Source organism: Macrobrachium rosenbergii, chromosome 51, assembly GCF_040412425.1.
Source record: "Macrobrachium rosenbergii isolate ZJJX-2024 chromosome 51, ASM4041242v1, whole genome shotgun sequence".
NCBI classification, from domain to species: domain Eukaryota; kingdom Metazoa; phylum Arthropoda; class Malacostraca; order Decapoda; family Palaemonidae; genus Macrobrachium; species Macrobrachium rosenbergii.
The window spans coordinates 51,527,883-51,549,083 of NC_089791.1; the positions used below are offsets into that span (position 1 = coordinate 51,527,883).

General features: G+C 35.9%; 1 protein-coding gene and 1 long non-coding RNA gene across 3 annotated transcripts in view; one reads left to right on the forward strand and one right to left on the reverse strand.

Annotated features, from left to right (window-relative positions):
* Positions 1–21,201, forward strand: part of LOC136833401 (spondin-1-like) — a 280,634-nt gene that overhangs the window by 242,332 nt on the left and 17,101 nt on the right. For both annotated transcript variants that reach the window (XM_067095505.1, XM_067095504.1), the window contains exons 2-4: positions 408–520; positions 7,458–7,556; positions 19,896–20,000. In XM_067095505.1, coding sequence (XP_066951606.1) covers positions 408–520; positions 7,458–7,556; positions 19,896–20,000 — 317 coding nt within the window. The remainder of the gene's footprint in view (positions 1–407; positions 521–7,457; positions 7,557–19,895; positions 20,001–21,201) is intronic.
* Positions 1–21,201, reverse strand: part of LOC136833402 (uncharacterized) — a 132,177-nt gene that overhangs the window by 100,931 nt on the left and 10,045 nt on the right. The gene's annotated exons all lie outside the window — the stretch shown is intronic.

A 21,201-nucleotide genomic window follows, 5' to 3' on the forward strand; every position in this document is an offset into this window, starting at 1 on the left:
ATTGGTCTGACAATTCAGACATTTATGACATTGAATGTCCTTATGTTCCATTTAATTTGCGTTTACCCCCCCAGCGTACAACCTCTAATACATTAGAGGGACCCCACAGAAGACTGACCTTCCAATACTTCTACAAGATGCAGCTCGGCGCAGACTTAGCGGCAAATAACAGACAATATTATCAAACTATTATCATTATTTCAGTAGATGAAACCTATCCACATGGAACAAGCACACAGGGATCATTGACTTGAAATTCAAGCTTCCAAAGAATGTTGGTTTCAACCTCCCACCGCAGACCCGGCACGGCAGCAGTAACTGATCATGAAATGCTGATTATTTATTTTACAAAATTTACGATGGATCATAACCTTATTAAAATCTCGTTCCTTTTTTCTTCTCGACAGGTATGAGTCACGGTCGCCAATACGTGCTGTTCCGGGCAGGGGAAGTGGCGGATGCAGCCATCAAAACTTTTGCGGAGACGGGACGCAGCGACCTCATCGAACAGAATGCCCAGGTGAGGAAGTTCTCTTCGTAGTTTGCAATATTTTTATTGGAGAAACAAATCCACAGTTATATATGTATATGTACATATATTTAAAAATAAATCTGTACAGAAGGCTTTCAAGAAACTGTTCGATTCCCTTTGTTCTTTGATTGAAGAGGGGGAATCGAACAGTTTCCCGAAAGCTTACTCTACAGATTTATCTTTAAATATATGTACATATACATAACTATGGACTTATTTCTCCACTTCAAGACTCACGCTACTTTGAGTATTTTTTAATGTTTTCATTACCAAAGGGTCCCGGAAAAGGGCACATAAACTATGACCGTTTCACCTACACAAATTTTGTTTTCTATTAATTTTATCTTCTAATTTCCTTGTTTGGGAGGTCCTACATAACATTCCCAAAGATCATACGTGGGAAAATGTACTATGTTAACTTCTTTAGACTTATTACGCTACAATGAGTATTTAAAATAAAAACCGTTCTGAAGACAGCATTCACAGACCAGTATTATAGACCTTGCAGCATGATGGCGCTCCCGTTAAATTATAAATTATCCAGGAAAAGTATATCCGCATCAAGTGAATATTGCAATAAATTGTGAGGTGCTACAGGGGAATATTGTTTCACCTTTGTTGTTTCTCTTTCTCATAGATTTTACAATGAGAAAGTAGTAATTTTGGATTAGTCTAACAATAGAAACCTCAGAAAATCAGAATATGCGAATGATGCTTTTTGAATTAGCAAAAACCGCATAATTTACAAAGCCTGCTCAACAGAATGCATATCTATGGAGATATGACGCAAAATAAATCCAAGTAAAATAGAAGTAAAGATGGGAAAGGATGCACAAAACGATAAAATACGTTTAGATGGAAAGAAGAAAAATGGGGTTGAGTCTTGCAAATATTTAGGAACAGTGATATAAATTACGGGCTTTATTGAGTCAGAATTGCGTATAAGACTAAAAGAGGCTAGATGAGATTTTGGAAGCAACTAGACCGAAATTCCTGTTATACAAACAAGAATCATGACATGACTATGAAACTATATCTAAAAGCTTAGTTCGCTTTGAGAATAAAGCTTCAAGACAATTCTTAGGAGTCAGATGGTAGGACAGAATTAAAAATGATACCATAAAGGAAATGAAGAAGTTCAATAAGCAGATGACATAATGATGCAAGGGAGATGGAGATGGCCCGCACTTGTCCTTCGCTTGGGAGAACAGTAATATGACTGAAAGCTGGGCTCCTGCGGGGCACCAGCACTAAGATAGGGCCTTCTTCCTTATTATTATTATTATTATTATTATTATTATTATTATTATTATTACTTATAATAATTATACAATTTTAATTTTTAATTAACAGAAACTTGCTTAAAACTGAATCAATATAACTAACGGCAAGTAAATAAATGAAAAAAATGGGGTTGTTAAAATTCAAGTAAGAGAAGTCCCAGCCTCACAATCATACGAAAATGGCAATCTGGGAAATGACCACCTCAGATATTTATGGAAATTAGGTGCCGAGTTTAAAAAGCAGTAGCTTTCCAATATTCTACTATGACTGAGAACAGATTAGTTGTTGGCAAGCACAATAAGAGTTGTTACTTAAGTCTTGGTAGAGTTTTACAGTAGTAGTAAATGTGCCTCGCTGTCGAACTTCTCAGTTCCAGGGGAACTTTCTTCCCCACACCACTGGACTCTGGAACAGCCTCCCAAAGGACGTAGTGCAATTGGAACTTCAGAAGTTCAAGCGAAGATACAATGCATTACTTCCATAATACAATTCAACTTGTATTTTAATATTTTACTCTTCATGTTTTACTTACATTATTATTTATTTATTAATTTGTTAATTTATCTGTTTTTCTAATAACTGATCTCCTCTTTCTGTATTTCCCATTACATTCTGTTACTTCTTTCGAATGAACACCATATTCTTTGGAAGTTTGAATTTCAAGTCAATGGCCCCTGTGATGGGCTTGTTCCTTATAAATAGGTTTCATCCTCTGAATAATAATAATAATAATAATAATAATAATAATAATAATAATAATAATAACAGTAGACACCATTATGACTTGCTGACTGACACCACGGGAGTTTTTGGCAGAAACCATTTGTGTTCTTAGTTAACACAATACGAACTGACACCACTGAAGTTGTTGACTGACAATATACGAACTGCTGACTAGCAACAATTCAGTTGCTGATAGACACCATGAGCTAATAACTGACACTATACGGGTTGGCTGGTTGACACCCCATAAACTGCTGCTTTGCAACATATGAGTTGTTGACTAAGAAAACGATTGTTTTGACTGACTCATTATGAGGTGTGGACCAGCATAATGTGAGCTGTTGAATGACAACAAATGAGTTGCTGCTTAACACCACATAAATTGTTGGTTTGCTACATACGATCTTTCGTGGACCTTATGAGGTGTTGGCTGACGCCAAGAGAGCTGCTGAATGACAACTTATGAGTTGCTAGTTGACAACACATGAACTGTTGCTTTCAAACATAGGATTTATTCATCGACAACACATTAGCTGCTGACTGGCACCACGATAGTAGCTGAGTGACGCCATAAGCCATACGATCTATATTATACTGACTGACTGACACCACAAGCCATATGACCTGCATTATACTGGCTGATTGACACCATAAGCCATACGATCTATACTCTACTGACTGACTGACACCATAAGACATACGATCTATATTATACTGACTGACTGGCACCATAAGCCATAAGATCTATATACTGACTGACTACAAAGTCATACGACCTATATTAGACTGACTGACTGGCACCATGAGCCATAAGATCTATATACTGACTGACTGAAACCATAAGTCATACGACCTATATTAGACTGACTGACTGTCACCATAAGCCATAAGATCTATATACTGACTGACTGACACCATAAGCCATACGATCTACATTAAACTGACGGACTCACACCATAAGCCATACGATCTCTATTATACTGACTGACTGACACCATAAGCCATACGGTCTATATTATACAGACTGACTGACACCATAAGCCATACAATCAATATTACACAAAAAAGATATCCATATTTGTTTGCAACTAGCAAGAATGCGCCTCACAATTTATGACAAACCGTCTACCAAATCCTTTATATTGCCTTGTCTCAGTCTCCCAATGCGTAAATGTGGCTAACTGTGCTAACAGCAATAAAAATCCGCCGGACAGAGTATGAGTACTGCAATCAACGACTATTTCGCTGAATTACACTCCCGGGCGATTCTCGAAACGAGAGTTATAATTAGAAGCAGTGCCCTGCTGTGAATTGTCTGTCCATCCGGACAACGCAATTCAAAACCCGCTGAAAAATACAAAAGCATTTTCGTACCCAACTTATGATGGTAATCTCAGCAATGACTCGGTTCTGCCCTGTGGACGCACGTTATCATTAGCGGTTATAAAACTTACGCGGGATAACCGCAATCATTTAAAAAAAAATACGCAAACTAGAGAACAAATATTTAGAAGCACAAACAGTTTCGGAGCGTTATGCTCCCTCTTCAGTGTTTGTGCTTCTAAATATATTTGTTCGAATTGGAGAACAAATGTATTTCGAAGCGCAAACATTCTCGGAGCGTTATGCTCCCTCTTCAGTGTTTGTGTTTCGAAATATATTTGTTCAAAATGAGAAACAAATATACTTAGAAACACAAACAGTTTCGGAGCGTTATGCTCCCTCTTCAGTGTTTGTGCTTCTAAATATAATTGTTCAGATTGGAGAACAAATATATATAGAAGCACAAACAGTTTCGGAGCGTTATGCTCCCTCTTCAGTGTTTGTGCTTCTAAATATAATTGTTCAAACCGGAGAACAAATATATTTAAATCATAAACAGTTTCGGAGCGTCATGCTCCTTCTGCAGTGTTTGTGCTTCCAAATTTATTTGTTACTCGAATTTGTTTGTTTGTTTTTTTTTTTAAGTTTCAAAGGTCGATAGTGATGTTATCATCAAATTATAGTCAGTCTTGATATAAAAGATTTTGCAGCGCGACTAACTCCAAGTATCCTTGTTTAGACGCACATTTCTCTTGCTGTCAACGGCGTCACTGTTACGACGATAGTTGTCTGTTGACTTTTCTGATATTCTGGTTAAAAGAGACTTAACACAAAAAAAAAACAGCGGTTACAAGATATATTAGATATGGATACAGCGACCTAATGTTGACTGTATACCGAATATCTGGAAGAGAGATGTTTACAATTATATATATATATATAATATATATATATATATATATATATATATATATATATGGATATATATTTATATTTATTATATTATATATACACACATATATATATAATATATGCATACATATATACATATATATATATATATATATATATATATATATATATACAGTATACACACACACAAACACATATATATATATATATATATATATATATATATATATATATATATATATATAATTTATATAATCATTTACTTATTTGTCTGAAACGCATTTTCTTGACAGTCAAACAGCGTTCGGCGTCCATTTCTTCATTTCTTTATGCAAAGGCCGATGGTACTTGCCCTTACTATCCCTAAAATGCTCTTGAGAGTCTTGAAATAGCCTCTTAAAGGCATGAAGGTTAATCAGAAAGAGTTAGGGACGTCTTTAAACCTCAAGAAGATTATTTATTAGTTTAAAATTAGTTTGTTTTTCTGTCTCTACCGTGAGAAGTAACAACAACAGCAGCATTTCCACCGTGCGATCTTCTCACGCCTTTACGAAAACATCATCGGCAAAAGATTAAAGAAAATCTTGTTTTGAGGCCACACACCACGTCCCGCCTTCCAACATACGGGCAAAAACAGATAAACGGATAACGTTTCGGTACGGAGAAGGCATTGCCAAGTTCCCGTTTTCTGTGAAAGTTCCATTTTTCTATGATTAGTTCCCATTTTCTATGTCGAACTCAAAAGGCATATGGCGAGTTTTCACTCGAAGCTTAAAAAAACAAAACACATATCTAGCTTTCTATGACGGTATATCAAATACCGTACCCAATGAACATTCCAGTTTCAGATCATACCCTCTACTGGAACAGTTCTACTCTTCAAAACCCAGACGAGGCTGTTAGTTGAACCACTTTCGTGTTTGTGTTTTAAAGCGGAAAATGTGTACATTAAGTGCATAATGTGCTGCAGTTTGTTGAATTGCGTTTTCGTATTGATTACATTGTTTTTTCTGCTTCAAAAATAAAGATTTTTATGCTGATATTTTATTGTTATTGTCGTTGTCAAAACGCGGAGTTTTCATGCTGCTATTGTATAGAATTTGTATAGAATTTGTAAAGAATTTATCAATACTCATTGACCATTCGATTCTCGCATTAAATTTTTATTGTTAATAGCAAAACAGGAATTTTTTTTTTTGTGATATCGTAAAAGAAAATTGTATTCAAACATCAATATGATTCTTCGTATTCGTTTCCAGTTTTTTCAGTTTGTATTTTCAATCTCCGTATAAAAACTCCTCATTTTCATCTCTTTTTGTTTGTATTTTCAAGCTCCATATGAAAAGCCCGTATGTCTACAGTATGTATGTATGTATATATGTATGTATATGTATGTAATATATATATATATATATATATATATATATATATATATATATATATATATATATATATATACATATATATGTGTGTATGTATGTATATGTGTATATATATATATATATATATATATATATATATATATATATATATATATATATATATATATATAACAGTAAACTGAGTTGTCTGGGTCAGCCGAATTTATTTTATATGACAAACTAAACACCTAATTTAACCAAATTCATATCATACCAGCTAGCTTAGGATAGGTATTAAGCATACCAAAAATTACCGAAACAATTATACGACTGATAAAGAAAATATGTCGTCATTTTTTTCTTTTTTTTCAAAAATGTGCCTATATTAACCAATTCTTGCCTACGTTTACTTAAGCTTGGGTAAATTCATGGGTAAGTTAGCTAATAATTATAGTGGCACATGAATAATTATACATATGCAGTCTCACTATAGTAAAGTGTTCTTATATACTGCACCAAACGGGTTACTTTACCGGACAGTAACTATTGCATTTTGCAAAGTGCAATGAGATAATTTTATCTTCAATTTTAATCCTTTTTCGCATGATGAATCGAGTAGTTATTCTGAAGATTGGATGTAAACACTAAAGGTATTCTGAAATCTTTTGCTAAGCTTTTTCATTTCCTATTGTGTCTTCAGAGTATTAAATCATTTCAAGTCTTTCATTATACTAAATAATTAAATGCATTTTAATGTTCTGAATGTTCATTTCGTTTGGTAACTAGTTTTTAAATATAAGGCGAACCGAATTGTACAGTTACGAGACAACAGACCTGTTTTATTTTATTTAAACTTAATCAATAACATTCATTCAACAGCAACCACGTGGTTTTAATCGTTTTAAGCATCATATTTTAGCGTATTTTCTTTTTTTTTTGATACGCTTATTAACTAATTATAAAAATATAAATCAAAACCATCGGGTAACCCAAAATTTGAGCGGCCTATCCGAAAATAGGAATATGAAAGGCAATATACTGAGCCACACTACTGAATTGATCATGTTAACGTCAACCTCTGGCAACCCATATTTCAAAACACCTAAAGTCGATTTGACTAACAGATTACTCTGACTGATGTCTTTTACAAGTCAGGCACAGAAACGACCAAGTTCTTTGGTGTCGTCTCAAGCAGTTTAAATGTATAATGATTTTTCATTTTTTATGTAGTAAGATTACACCCATTTCTCATTTACCAAACTGAATACAATCTCATATTTTTCTTTCTTTCTTTTTCCTTTCTGTACGTGGCCGTTGCACAGCTCAAGGAGGGCGTCTTGGACACGTTCATCACCCCACCCATATCCCAGGGGGTGGGGGACACCCATTCCCAGGTGTTCGTCGATGGAAATCATTCTAGGGTGAGTAGATACGACAAGTTTGTTTTTTTGTAGTTTAAGATGTTTTGGTGAACTTTAATTTTAAATAATTTTGCCAAGTTTTTGTTCCTGAAATTTTTATTGATTTTAGTTTGAACGGATTTTGATCTTGATTAATTCTGCCAAGTTTTTGTTCCTGAAAAATTTCTAATTTCGATTCAAGTGTCTGAGTAACTAAAAATATTTTGCTTGGTTTTAACGATAAAAATGTCTACTTTCAATTTACGAGTAATCTGATTATTTTAAATAAATGATCTTACATTTTTATCCAAAATATTTTGTTTACTTATAATCGAGCATGTTTCTATTTTCAATTTTTCTCCAAATATTTTGCTTACTTACGAAAAATAACTTGACGACTTTAAGTAAAAGATGTCTTAATTTTAATAATTAAAAATTTAGAGAATGACAGAAATATGATGCATATGTTTGCTGTGTTTATTATCACGAGAAAAATAGAAAAGTGTGTGTTGGAAGATACAGAATAACGTTGATTCACGTTAAAGAATTCAACATTTTAGTGCAATAAAAATTACAGTTCAAATAGCTGGTATTTTGATACGAGTGATTCTTTTATGCTTGATTCTTCAGACAAGGGATTTAAATCCCTTCTTTCATACTTGGGCCTTCAGACAAGGGATTTAAATCCCTGTCTTTTTTCGCTTTTCAGTCAAAGACTCACGAACTGATGAGCAAGATCCAGACTTCTGTACTGAGTTTATATTGTTATTAGTTATTATACTATATATATTATATATATATATATATATATATATATATATATATATATATTATTTTTTTTTTTTTGGTCTATCACAGTCATCCTATTCGGACTTGGTGGTTTTTATAGTCTGGGGTTCCGGGTTGCATCCTGCCTCCTTAGGTGTCCATCACTTTTTCTCACTATGTGTGCGTTCTATTAGCACACTTTTCTGGGAGTCCTGGAGCTACTTCGGCATCTAGTTTTCAGATTCCTTTTCAGGGATCTTGGGATCATGCTAGTGTTCTATGATTATGAGTACAGTTTCACTGGCATATTCCATATCCTTCTTATTTCGGTTTTCAGTCTTCATACTTATCAATATTTTCTCTTTCTTTCTCAACTACTCCGGTGTCCATGGTATTGCCACATCAATGAGTGATACTTTCTTCTTGATTTTGTCAGTTATTATTATTATTATTATTATTATTATTATTATTATTATTATTATTATTACTACTATCATTATTATTATTATTATTATTATTATTAGAGTTAATTGTATACGATTATTGGCCAATATAAACGTGAAGAGAAAAGAATTATAAGGAAGATTAAGAACTCTAAATAAAATTAACTCAAATTGTGCAGCCATCCTATTTAACAGGACCTGTCTTAGAGAAAGGCTACTCGTTTATTATTATTTTTTTTTCGAAATGTAATAGCCCTCTCGACTCAAACCACTAGTTTGCAGACGAAGCAACTCTATAATATCAACCTCTCTCTCTCTCTCTCTCTCTCTCTCTCTCTCTCTCTCTCTCTCTCTCTCTCTCTCTCTCTCTCTCTCTCTCTCTTTTCCAGGAGATTTCTTTCTTTTTCCTTCTATTACCTACCAGTCTAGTCTAGTCTCTCTCTCTCTCTCTCTCTCTCTCTCTCTCTCTCTCTCTCTCTCTCTCTCTCTCTCTCTCTCTCTGTTTCCGCTACAGCTTTCATTTCTGTCTTCCTTGTTTATTGTTTGTGGGCATTCTCTCTCTCTCTCTCTCTCTCTCTCTCTCTCTCTCTCTCTCTCTCTCTCTCTCTCTCTCTCTCTCAGCAAAAAAAAAAAAAAAAAAAAGACGAAACACTCCAGGGATGCTCCGTCCGCCTCCACCAATCCGTTTTCATTTGCACTTCATCCTGACTTTGGCCAGCTCTGTCAGACACCTGCTTAGATATACCCTACATGGTTATTTGTATGGGCGGAGAGAGAGAGAGAGAGAGAGAAGAAAGAAAGAAAGAAGAAGAGAGAGAGAGAAGAAAGAAAATATTAGTTCATCCCCCTCCGGGCATAGTGGAGGCTTTACCACTGTATATCATGGGAATATAAATTGGGCGGCCTCTCCTCTCTCTCTCTCTCTCTCTCTCCTCTCTCTCTCTCTCTCTCTCTCTCTCTCTCTCTCTCGTCATATGAGCAGCCTATGGAGCAAGAGCCCGTCGTGGTGCAAGGCTAATTTAATCTAACAACAAAATTCTCAATCTGTGTCATTTTCCATACAGGCTGCTTACGATTGATGGTGCTTGTCTGTCTGTCTGTTTGTCAGTCAGTCAGTCAATCAGTCAGTCAGTTGATCAGTCTGTCTGTCCGTCGTCAGTCAGTCAGTCAGTGAGAATGTGTCTGTCTGTCTGTTAGTCAGCCAGTAGGTCTAAATGTCTCTCTGTCTGTTGGTCAGTCAGTCTGAGTGTCTGTTTGTCGTCTGTCTGCCGTCAGTCAACCAGTCAGTCTATCTGTCCACTGTCAGTCAGTCAATCAAGTCAGTCAGTCAGTCTTCTTGTCTGTCCATCGTCAGTCAGTCAGTCAAGTCAGTCAGTTAATCAGTCACTCAAGGCAGTCAGTCAGTCAGTTAGCCAGTCTGTCTGTCTGTCTGCCTGTCATCAATCAATCAGTCAGTGGGTCAGTCAGCAGTCTGTCCTAAGTCAGTCAGTTAGTGTCAGTCAACCAGTCAGTCTGTCTGTCAGTTAGTCAGCCAGTCAGTCAGTCTGTCAGTTAGTCAGTCAGTCTAATGCCCCTAGGCCAAAGTCAGGGTCAATGGCCAGACTAATAAAGTCTCGGATATAAAAATGAAAATATTTTGCGCAAGGGACCAAACTTTCTTTCCCCTGCAGGAATGTAAACAAACAAACAAACAAGTAAACAAACATACAAACAAACACGGATGTGGGTCCCACGGGGGGGGGGGAGGGGGATGGGAAGACGATCCCAAAGTCCTTAAGAATTCAGAGCAAGTTTTATGCCCTCGATTACACCCAAAAGGAGAAGATGCAAATTGAATGAGCATATCTTATATTTCTGTTCCTTTTCCCCCCTTCCCCTTCCTCTTCCCCTCCACTCCCCCTTACTCTCCTATTCCTCTCTTCCCCTTTACTATCCTCCTATCCCCACCCTACCTAACCCCCTTTTACCCTCCTCCTATCCCTCCCTTTTACCCTTCTCCTATTCCTCCCCTACCTCCTCCTCCCTTTTACCCTCCTCCTATTCCTCCCCTATCCCTCCCCTACCTCCTCCTCCCTTTTATCCTCCTCCTATCCCTCCCCTACCTCCTCCTCCCTTTTATCCCCCTCCTATCCCTCCCCTACCTCCCCCCTTTCTCTCCTCCCATTCCTCCCCTACTTCCTCCTCTCTTTTACCCTCCTCCTATCCCTATCCCTTATCCTCCTCCTATCCCTCCCCTATTCTCCTCCCCCTTCCCCTCCTTCTATATCTATTGCTAACCATGACATCAACCGTAGATGTAACTTTCCCCCCACCCCCAGGTCACACAGGCACCTACACACTTATTCCTTATTTTCTCACCATGAAAGATCCTTTCGTCCCGTAAAAAAAAAAAAAAAAAAAACAAGAAAAAAGGAGTGTATCTTTCGACATTAAGATACTTTCCTTCCTTTAAAAAAAAATGAGTATATATATCTTTCGAACCTCGAAATAAAGCGACTTTCTTTTTTCTAACCTCGAAGTAAGCGGCTTTCTTTTTTTTTAACCTCGAAGTAAAGCGACTTACTTTTTTTTTCAACCTCGAAGTAAAGCGACTTTCTTTCCTTTTTTATTTCCAACCTCGAAGTAAAGCGAATTTCTTTCCTTTTTTCCAACCTCGAAGTAAAGCGACTTTCTTTTTTTAAGACATAAGTAAAACGACTGCCTTTTTTTTAATCTAAAACAATTAAAAAAATAAAATAAAGCGACTTTTTTCACTTAGTAAAGTGACCTTTTTTTACATCGAAATAAAGCGACTTCTTTTCATCTCGAAATAAAGCGACTTTCTTTTTTCAACCTCGAAGTAAAACGACTTCTTTTTTTCCAACATCGAAGTAAAGCAACTATCTTTTTTTTTTTTTTTTGCACACTAGCCTAAGCATCTCGTTCTCATGCTTCGTCGAAGATAGACGGCGGCGGCGCTATTTACATAATATCCGTAAAAACGGCTCGATCTTAAAAAAGAGAGGCTTTTGCCGTGCCGACGCTCGCTCGCTCGCGTGATGTCATTTTCATACGTTTTTGGAACTGCGACTTGGAATGAAGTCATCGCCTTAGAAGTCGTCACATCGCCTTAAACGATTTGACGCCCACTGAACATGTAATAGAGTCATCGTTTCTGCCCAGCAGTCGACTATGAATGTTTGTATTAATGCCGAAAAAGAAAACACAAACACAGTATATTGTTTTAAGTAGGCACCAATCGCATATGTTATCGAGATGTGGTTTAATGGAATGGAATCTAGGATTAAGGCCAGAAGTCAAGCAAGCGCTGGGACCTATGATGGGGTCATTCGGCGCTGAAAGGGAAATCGAGATTGAAAAAGATTTAAAGGTGTAAAAGGAGGAAAACCTAACAATTGTTAGGAGAGGGTGGAAAGTAAGATGGAAGAGAGAGAATATGAACGGAGGTACAGTAACAGGAATGAAAGGGGTTGCAGCTAGGGGCCGAAGGGACGAGGCAAAAGAACCTTAGCCTACAGTGCATCACATGAGGTGCGCTGACGGTATTACCCGCTCTACGGGAATCAAGATATGTGACTGATTTTCAAATGTACAATATATGAGGAATATTAAAAAAAAATAAACGTTGAAAGAATTTATGTACTATGGAGTTTATGAGGCAAGTACCTAGCAGGAGAATAGGTTTAACAACTCTTGAGAGCAATGTCCATTGTTGTATCTATAAAAATATTAAAGTTAAAGAAAATTGTCTCATACTCTCAGAAGACTCAATCTGTTGGGTTCCTGGCCCTTCAAGTGACTGGTTGCCGCTCATATCAGACTCCTGAAGAATGTTGCAAGTTACATTCAACCGTCCTCTTTGATCTGGACATAGGGTCTTAATTGGACTGCCCTTCCTTTCTGGGATGAGGTTGCTAGCTTCATGCCCATACCTCTACAAAAGACAAGAGGATTTCCTGGGACATCATCAGTGGCTACCCATCCAATTACTGAACAGATCTGGTAAAGCTTAAATTTTCTCTCAATAAAAAAAAAAAAAATCACACACACACACAAGAAGCATTAGGTAAGATGGAAGATGCTTCTGCTTTTCAATAAGCCTTACGCCAGCACCATAATTCAAGGCGGTTTCGTGATAAATCCATTAAGAGATTAGAACCAAAGATTTGGTAATGTTTAGTCGAATGCAGAAGAGCTCTGAGGTGGTGGGAGGTGGGGGGGGAGGGAAGAATAATCCATTAGAGCATGAAAAAGAAAGCTTTGGGCGCAGATACTGAGAATCTGCAAAGCCTCAAGGAGAACGAAGATTATCTTCGAGAACGAAGTCAAGCATTCAGCATAATGTTTCAGTTTTCCTATTCAGTGGGTATATTGTGGTCTCGATTTATGTGGTGTTTATATATATATATATACATACATATATATATATACATATATATATATAATTATATATACATATATATATACATTTATATATTGTCAATTAATATAAATAAAAACATTTTACTGGTGTGTTTTATATAATTATAAACACATATACCATATACATACATATATATATATATTAATATATATATATATTATATATATATATATATATATACATACTGATATATACATATATATAATCAATTATATAATATAAATAAAAAAAATGATTTTACTGAAGTGTGTTTATTATGTAATTTCTAAACAACATATATATATATATATATATATATATATATATATATATATATATATATATATATATATATATATATATATATATATATATAATATATATATATATATATATATATATAACAAATATATATATATATATAATAATATATATATACACAAATATATATATATATATATATATATATATATATATATATATATATATATATATAATTATAAAGAAGTTTCAACAAAAGAGAACAGTTACATGTTTAATGTGAAGTAAGAATGAAATAAATTAATACATTAGTTATTAAGTGAAAATGAAATAGATGTGAGCGAAATTAAATGACCTGAAACTATAGCTCAGGAGAAAACTATTTTTTGCTAATCTTGACTCCCTAGACACCTCAAAACGACTGAGATTATTGCAGTCAGCGAGACGAGTAAAACGCACCACCTCAAATACTCCGGCAATGACAATAATGGAAATTTTCATTTTACAATAATGTTTAGAGATGACGGTAAGATAGTCTCTAAATTACGATTAGTAATGTTGTGGAGAGGAAACTCGCCATTTTGAATAATCTTTTGGAGAAGATATAAAAGAAACCCCGTAGGGAGGTAGTGCCATCAGTCCACCACACGCGGTGCACTTTGGCGCACTGCTTAAGGGTTCTTTACAGCGTCCCTTTGGCTCCAAGCCGCAACACCTTTCATTCCTTTTTGCTATACCTCCGTTTGCATTCTCTTTCTTCCATCTTACTTTCCACTCTCTCCTAACAATTATTTCAACATTATTTTCAGAGCTGAATGACCTCGTCATAGGTCCCAGCGCTTGGCCTTAGGCCTAAATTTAACATTCCAATTCCAGTGACAAATGAGGAACAATATTAATATTCCTATAATAGGCGTCGGTACTATCGTCTTTATTGATACCGGAAGCTTAGGAAAAACATCTGTTCACTGTAAAGCTTTTGTTATAGATCAATGAATATGCTTTGCGCCACTAATTAATTTGATGGCATTCAAAATAAAGTAAAGACTGTATAGTATTAAAGGGAGTATAGCGACAGTTAAAGAGACATAAAATTAATGGTGTTAATTACAGTGATCGTGACGCTGAAGTTAAAAATATTGTTGAGGGAATAACAGTAGTTATGGTGACAATAGTGTTATTGTGGTCTGATAATAAAAATGATGATGATATGGGGAGTAGTACGGTAAAATAATGTCATTATGTGTACAATAATTATTCTTATCGCTGTAATAATAACAATTACATTAACAATAAAAGTACAATATTAATGTTAAAATATTATTATTAGATCATTACAATACGAGCTTGATGGCGCGCTACGCTGCACGGAGCAGGAGGGTGGATGTGTCATGTCTCCCCTATTTCCCCCGATCGCCTACCTACCCCGCCCCCACCCGGGGCGGACAAACAAGATCCACTCGGATTTTATTATAATAGATTATTATTAGATCATAAACTCGAACTCGAATATGAAACTTTGTACTACAACGCTATTTATAAAAAAAAAGAAAAGAAAACAAGAACAGATGCAATCATGAAAATGTCTTATGGGTTAGAGACCTGAACGTAGAGAAGAAGAAGAAGAAGAAGAAGAAGAAGACGAAGAAGAAGAAAAAGAAGAAGAAGAAGAAGGAGGAGGGGGAGGAGGAGGTCGGCTAGCGTCGCGGAACGGAAGGGAGATTGTGGAAGGGGTGGAGGAGGTTAAGGTGAGGATTTGGGTGGATGGGTGGGCTCCAACATCCCATCCGGATCTTGATAAGAGGAAATTCAGGAGGGAAGGAGGGGTGAGAGCTGCTCAGCTTTGGCGGAGATTTGCGTTCCCCAAACGCTCCCGTTTCACTGATACTATTTTCATAGCTCGTGCAGTATAGTATACAAACAACAACACCGGATCAAGAAACAAACACTACCACCAGCTCCTGACCTAGCAACAAACAACACCACCATCTTCTGACCCAACAACAAACTACAATGCCGTCTTACCTAGCAACAAACAACACCACCACCTTCTGACATAGCAACAAACTCCACCTTCTGACTAAGCAACAAACAACACCTGATATAGCAACAAATAACACTTTCTGCCTTAGCAACAACAAACAACAACACCACCTTCTGACCTAGTGACAAACAACATCTTCTCATAGCGCCAAACAACAACAGCTTATGACCTTGCAACAAACAACACCACCTTCTGACCTAATGACAAACAACATCTGGCATAGCGCCAAACAACAACAGCTTGTGACCTTGCAACGAACACCACCACCTTCTGACCAAGCAACAGACAACACCACCTTCTGATCTACAACAAACACCACCACCTTCTGACTCATCAACGAGCAACAACACCTTCTGACCTAGCAACAACGGGAAGAACAACAACTAAAACAAGAAAACAACAAAACCGAAGGGTCTGAAAAATGAAGGTTTCAATTGCTGGTCCATAACCTAACCTAAGCAAGTGCTCAGAGCCGCGTTCTCTATTTGGGAATGATGATGGCTGTTCTCCTCATTCGGACAAGCTCAGTGGCCGGTAATTGCGATGTTCTCTGCTTATTTACGCTCTCTTTTCCTTCGAAGAACAAAGTGTTCTTAGCCACGTAAATCAAGATGGAGGAATATATTTAAGACGGTGGTCAAAAAGAGGCATTTGAGCTCAGTATGGCTGTGTTTGAGTGGGTAATTATGGAGTCAAGTCAGCTACATTATTGTCTTTCCGCCTCCTCAAACGCTCGTTGATAACATAATAAGTATGTGAGCTTGGTAATTTACGCATATAATCCTGTATCTCTCTCTCTCTCTCTCTTTTTGATTTTTGATTGGAGTCAGAGTGGTCAGATACATTTTTGTGATATATATATATATATATATATATATATATATATATATATATATATATATATATATATATATAATATATATATATATAAATATATATATAACGTGTGTGTTTATATGACCACTTCTGACTCACCAATAAAAAAATGAGAAAGAAGAAAGAGAGAGAGAGAGAGAAGAGAAGAGAGAGAGAGAGAGAGAGAGAGAGAGATCGCACCTCGAAATTTGACCAGAGACACACAGAAATCGTGGTTCTAGTCGAGTTAAGATCACCGTAAGTTATTAACTTGGCCGATAGATGGCACTTTAGTGTACCCTGATTGCATTAGTCTCTCTGGGGAACGTCCACCCCTCCCGCTGTCAGCCTGTGTGATGATTGATTGAGTTATTGGTCCTCGTCGGTGCATACACTACTCGCTCGCTCACAGCCGCTCACAGCTGGTGGGGCTTTTATTCCTTTTATTCGTATGTTTTCCGCAGTTAAGGGAAAATCTGATAAACGAGCAGAAAGGAATAAAGAAAGAGAGTAACGTGATCGAAAAATAGTCGCCTGGAAAATTTGAATGACTGAAACGATAGCTCTAGATTTATAATTTTTAAGAAACATGGAATAAAAAGAATAGAGTAGAATAGAATATAGAATTTAGGGCAAATGCCAAGGAATGGGACTATGATGTCATTCAGCGCTGAAAGGGAAATTGACATTAAGAAGGTTTGAAAGGCGTAACAGGAGGAAAACCTCGCAGCTGCACTGTGAATCAGTTCTTCGTTGGGAGAGTGGGCTCCGTTCTCAGCTAGCACTCTGCTGGCCGCGAGTTCGAATCTCCGACCGGCCAGTGAAGAATAAGAGGAATTTATTTCTGTTGATAGAAATTCGTTTCTCGCTATAATGTGGTTCGGATTCCACAATAAGCTGTAGGTCCCGTTGCTAGGTAACCAATTGTTTCTTAGCCACGTAAAATAAATCTAATCCTTCGGGCCAGCCCTAGGAGAGCTGTTAATCAGCTCAGTGGTCTGGTTAAACTAAGATATGCTTAACTTTTTAACACTGAATAAATTGTTGGGGAAGGGTTGAGGAAAATAAGATGGAAGAACAAGAATAAGAACGGAGGTACAGTAAGAGGAATGAAAGGGGCTGCAGCTAGGGGCCGAAGGGACGCTGCAAAGAACATTAACAATGCCTACAATGCACCGCATGAGGTGCACTGACGGCACTAACTCTACTACGGGGGCGGGGGGATAAAAAGGATAAACGTAAGAATATGGTTTGATGAAAAGCAGAATCTTCAGCGATAAATATTTACAATTAACAACAAAATATTACTTTATATTTTCTTCGAATGAAGACACAACGGTGACGAAATACAGAATCGTTCTGATTGAAAACAAAACTAACTTTTGAAAACATAACACTACCTTTTGAATAACAGGCAGGATAAAATTCTGAATATTTTTTTTTTATTTGTATTGTTTGCATTCTGGTACAGTACAAACCTTTGCAGACAATTCTTTTAGTCCCTTTTAACACAATTCAACCAATATCTTGAAAAAAAGAGAGCATGGTACACAGGGGAACTGCAGAAAGAATAAAACTACAGAATGGCTAGGAGAGACAGAGAGAGAGAGAGAGAGAGAGAGATTGTGCGTGCGTGCGTGTGTGTGTGAGTGTTTTCTGATCAAGAGATTGACATAAATAAAAAGCGTAACATCTCACGCTTCGTATACGTCAAAGTCTAATTATACATGATGAAGAGAGAGAGAGAGAGAGAGAGAGAGAGAGAGAGAGAGAGAGTCTTTTGATTACGAGGCTGATACAAATAAATAGCGTAACATCTTATGCTCTGTTTACATTAACTTGTACTGACACATAAATGGAGGTTAGGACCAAAATAATGAAATGGGACTGAGAATCAGATAAGAAGTAAGAAAAACAATAAAATAGGAGATTAGAACTCCTTATAAAGAGGACTTAATATGATGGTAGAACACCCACGAGGAATTAACTGGAGTATAAAATTTAGGCCGAAGGCCAAGCGCTGGGACCTATAAGGTCATTCAGCGCTGAAAGAGAGTAAAAAGGGGTTTAAAGATGTAACGGGAAAAAAACCTCGCAGTTAGCCTACACTATGAAACAATTGTCAGGAGAGGGTTGAGGAATGTAAGAGAGACGAAAGAGAATATGAGCGGAGTTACCATAAAAGGAATGAAAGGGGTTGCAGCTAGGGGCCGAAGAGGCGTTGCAAAGAACCTTAAGTACTGCCTTACAGTGCACCGTGTGAGGTGCACTGACGGCACTAACCCCCGACTGGGTACAGCTAGAGTTAAACAAAGAGATAAACTAACTTCGAATATTACGGGATTAAGTAAGAGATAAAAAAATAATGAAAGTAATCTATCTCCTGCGATGAACGTGTTGCTAAGGAAGAATTCGATGGAAAATTCTGTACGGGGTGCCAACTCTAAAACCAACACAAAGAAACTTCTCGGGGAAAAAATTCTTGTGGAAAAATTCTCGGTAAAAAACCCTCGGGAACAAATTTCTTGGGGAAAAAATCCTGGGGAAACTATTCTCGTGGAAAAAATTCATTTGAAAGTATGAGGGATTAGTGAGATTAAATTCTATAAAAAGGAGCTTTCACAACAAACTATTCTTGCTATTTTACATTAACATTGCAATCCTTAATCCTGTTAGGTATGCTGAACTCCTTTCTTTTACATTTTTACAAAAGATTTCTCCCTTACCTTGTGACACACACAACACAAAGACAAATTAAAAGATTCTTAACATAAATATATAAAGATATATATATATATATATATATATATATATGTATATAACTAATACTATATATATATATATATATATATATATATATATATATATATATATATATATCTTACGAATCTTTAATTTTTTATATATACACACACAATTATATATATATATATATATATATATATATATATATATACTCTCCTCTTACGATCTTTAATTTTTGATAAACTTAAATATATTTTTCGACCTTTGGACTGAAAATAATTTTGATTTAATTGTCCTTATTCTTACAGGATTGCCACAAATTAATAGTTTTGTACACTCTCAGACAATGTTTGATTGATATGACCTCATTCCATAGAAGCCTTAATTGAATACCTCCATCCAGTTTACATTATTAACAGTATTGCCAGATGAAAACACATGAATAGGGACGAATAGCTGCAGAGATTCGATATTGCCAAATACTTCTCAGCCGATATTTATATTGAACATGACCTAATTCCGTGTTATTCACGCAAAAGATTTGTGCTTTCTCATGCGATTTTTAATAAATATGACCTAATTCCATGTTATTCACGCAAAAGATTTTGTACCTTCTTACACGATTTTTAATGAAGATGACCTAATTCCATTTTATTCACGCAAAAGATCTGTACTTTCACATGCGATTTAAATAAATATGACCTAATTCCATGTTATTCACGCAAAAGATTTTGTGCCTTCTCATGCGATTTTTAATAAATATGACCTAATTCCATGTTATTCACGCAAAAGATTTTGTACTTTCTCATGATCTAATTCCACTTTATTTTCTCTCTTTTCAGATCTCCCTCATATCGAAAATCGTGCCCTCCCCTGACTGGTTCGTCGGAGTCGATAGTTTCGAGTTATGCGAAGATGGCAACTGGGTGGATAACGTCAAGATCCAGGTATGTGTCTCATTCTGGTTTCTGTCATTCCTTACTTGACTGCTTATGATTTCCTGATTATTTCGCTTAGTACTTTATGTACGTATGCTTAAACTATATGCGAGTTCATTCTCTCTTACCTCTCTCTAACGTATAATATATATATATATATATATATATATATATATATATATATATATATATATATATATATATATATATATATATGTATATATATATATATATATGTATATGTATATATGTGTGTATATATATATACACTGTATATTTATACATATACACACACATATATATATATATATATATATATATATATATATATATATATATATATATATATTATACATATATATATATATATATATATATATATTTATATATATAATATATATATATGTATATAAATATACTATATATATGTATATATATATATATATATATATATATATATATATATATATATATATATATATATATATATATATATATATATATAACAGATGTATTTGTGTGTATATCATTGAAATGTGTTTGCTGATCAAGAGACTGATACTACTAAATAATGTAACACTAGTCAGGAGAGAGAACAGAGAGAGAGAGAGAGAGAGAGAGAGAGAGAGAGAGAGAGATCTTAATCACAATCACAGAGCCAGCAAGCACTTGGTGTGTCAGGTGCACATAAAAAAAATAAAACCTCATATGAAAAAATAAAAGCTGAGGCAAAAGAGGTAAAAAGAAGTAATAATACCCAGCATTCAGAGACCGTGAAACCTCCTCTCCCCCTTGACAGAATCAAAAACGGACGAGGCCAGTACAGAGCCCCTTAGCAGAGGGCTGTAGGAGGCAAATTGCCTCTAATCTGAGGTAATCTGTCCCTTATTTATGCTCGTATGAGGGATACGTCAGATTCCGTAGAGAGTAGCGTGAACGTGTCTCTCTCTCTCTCTCTCTCTCTCTCTCTCTCTCTCTCTCTCTCTCTCTCTCTCTCTCTCTCAGGGATTCGTCAGATTTCGTAGAGTAGCGTGAAAATATCTCTCTCTCTCTCTCTCTCTCTCTCTCTCTCTCTCTCTCTCTCTCTCTCTCTCTCTCTCTCTCTCTCTCACGAGGATACGTCATGTCGACATAACTCGCTTAATTTGCTTGTGAATGGAGGTACAAGACGCCCGCTCTCTCTCTCGGCAAAGGGATGAAATGGGCAGGT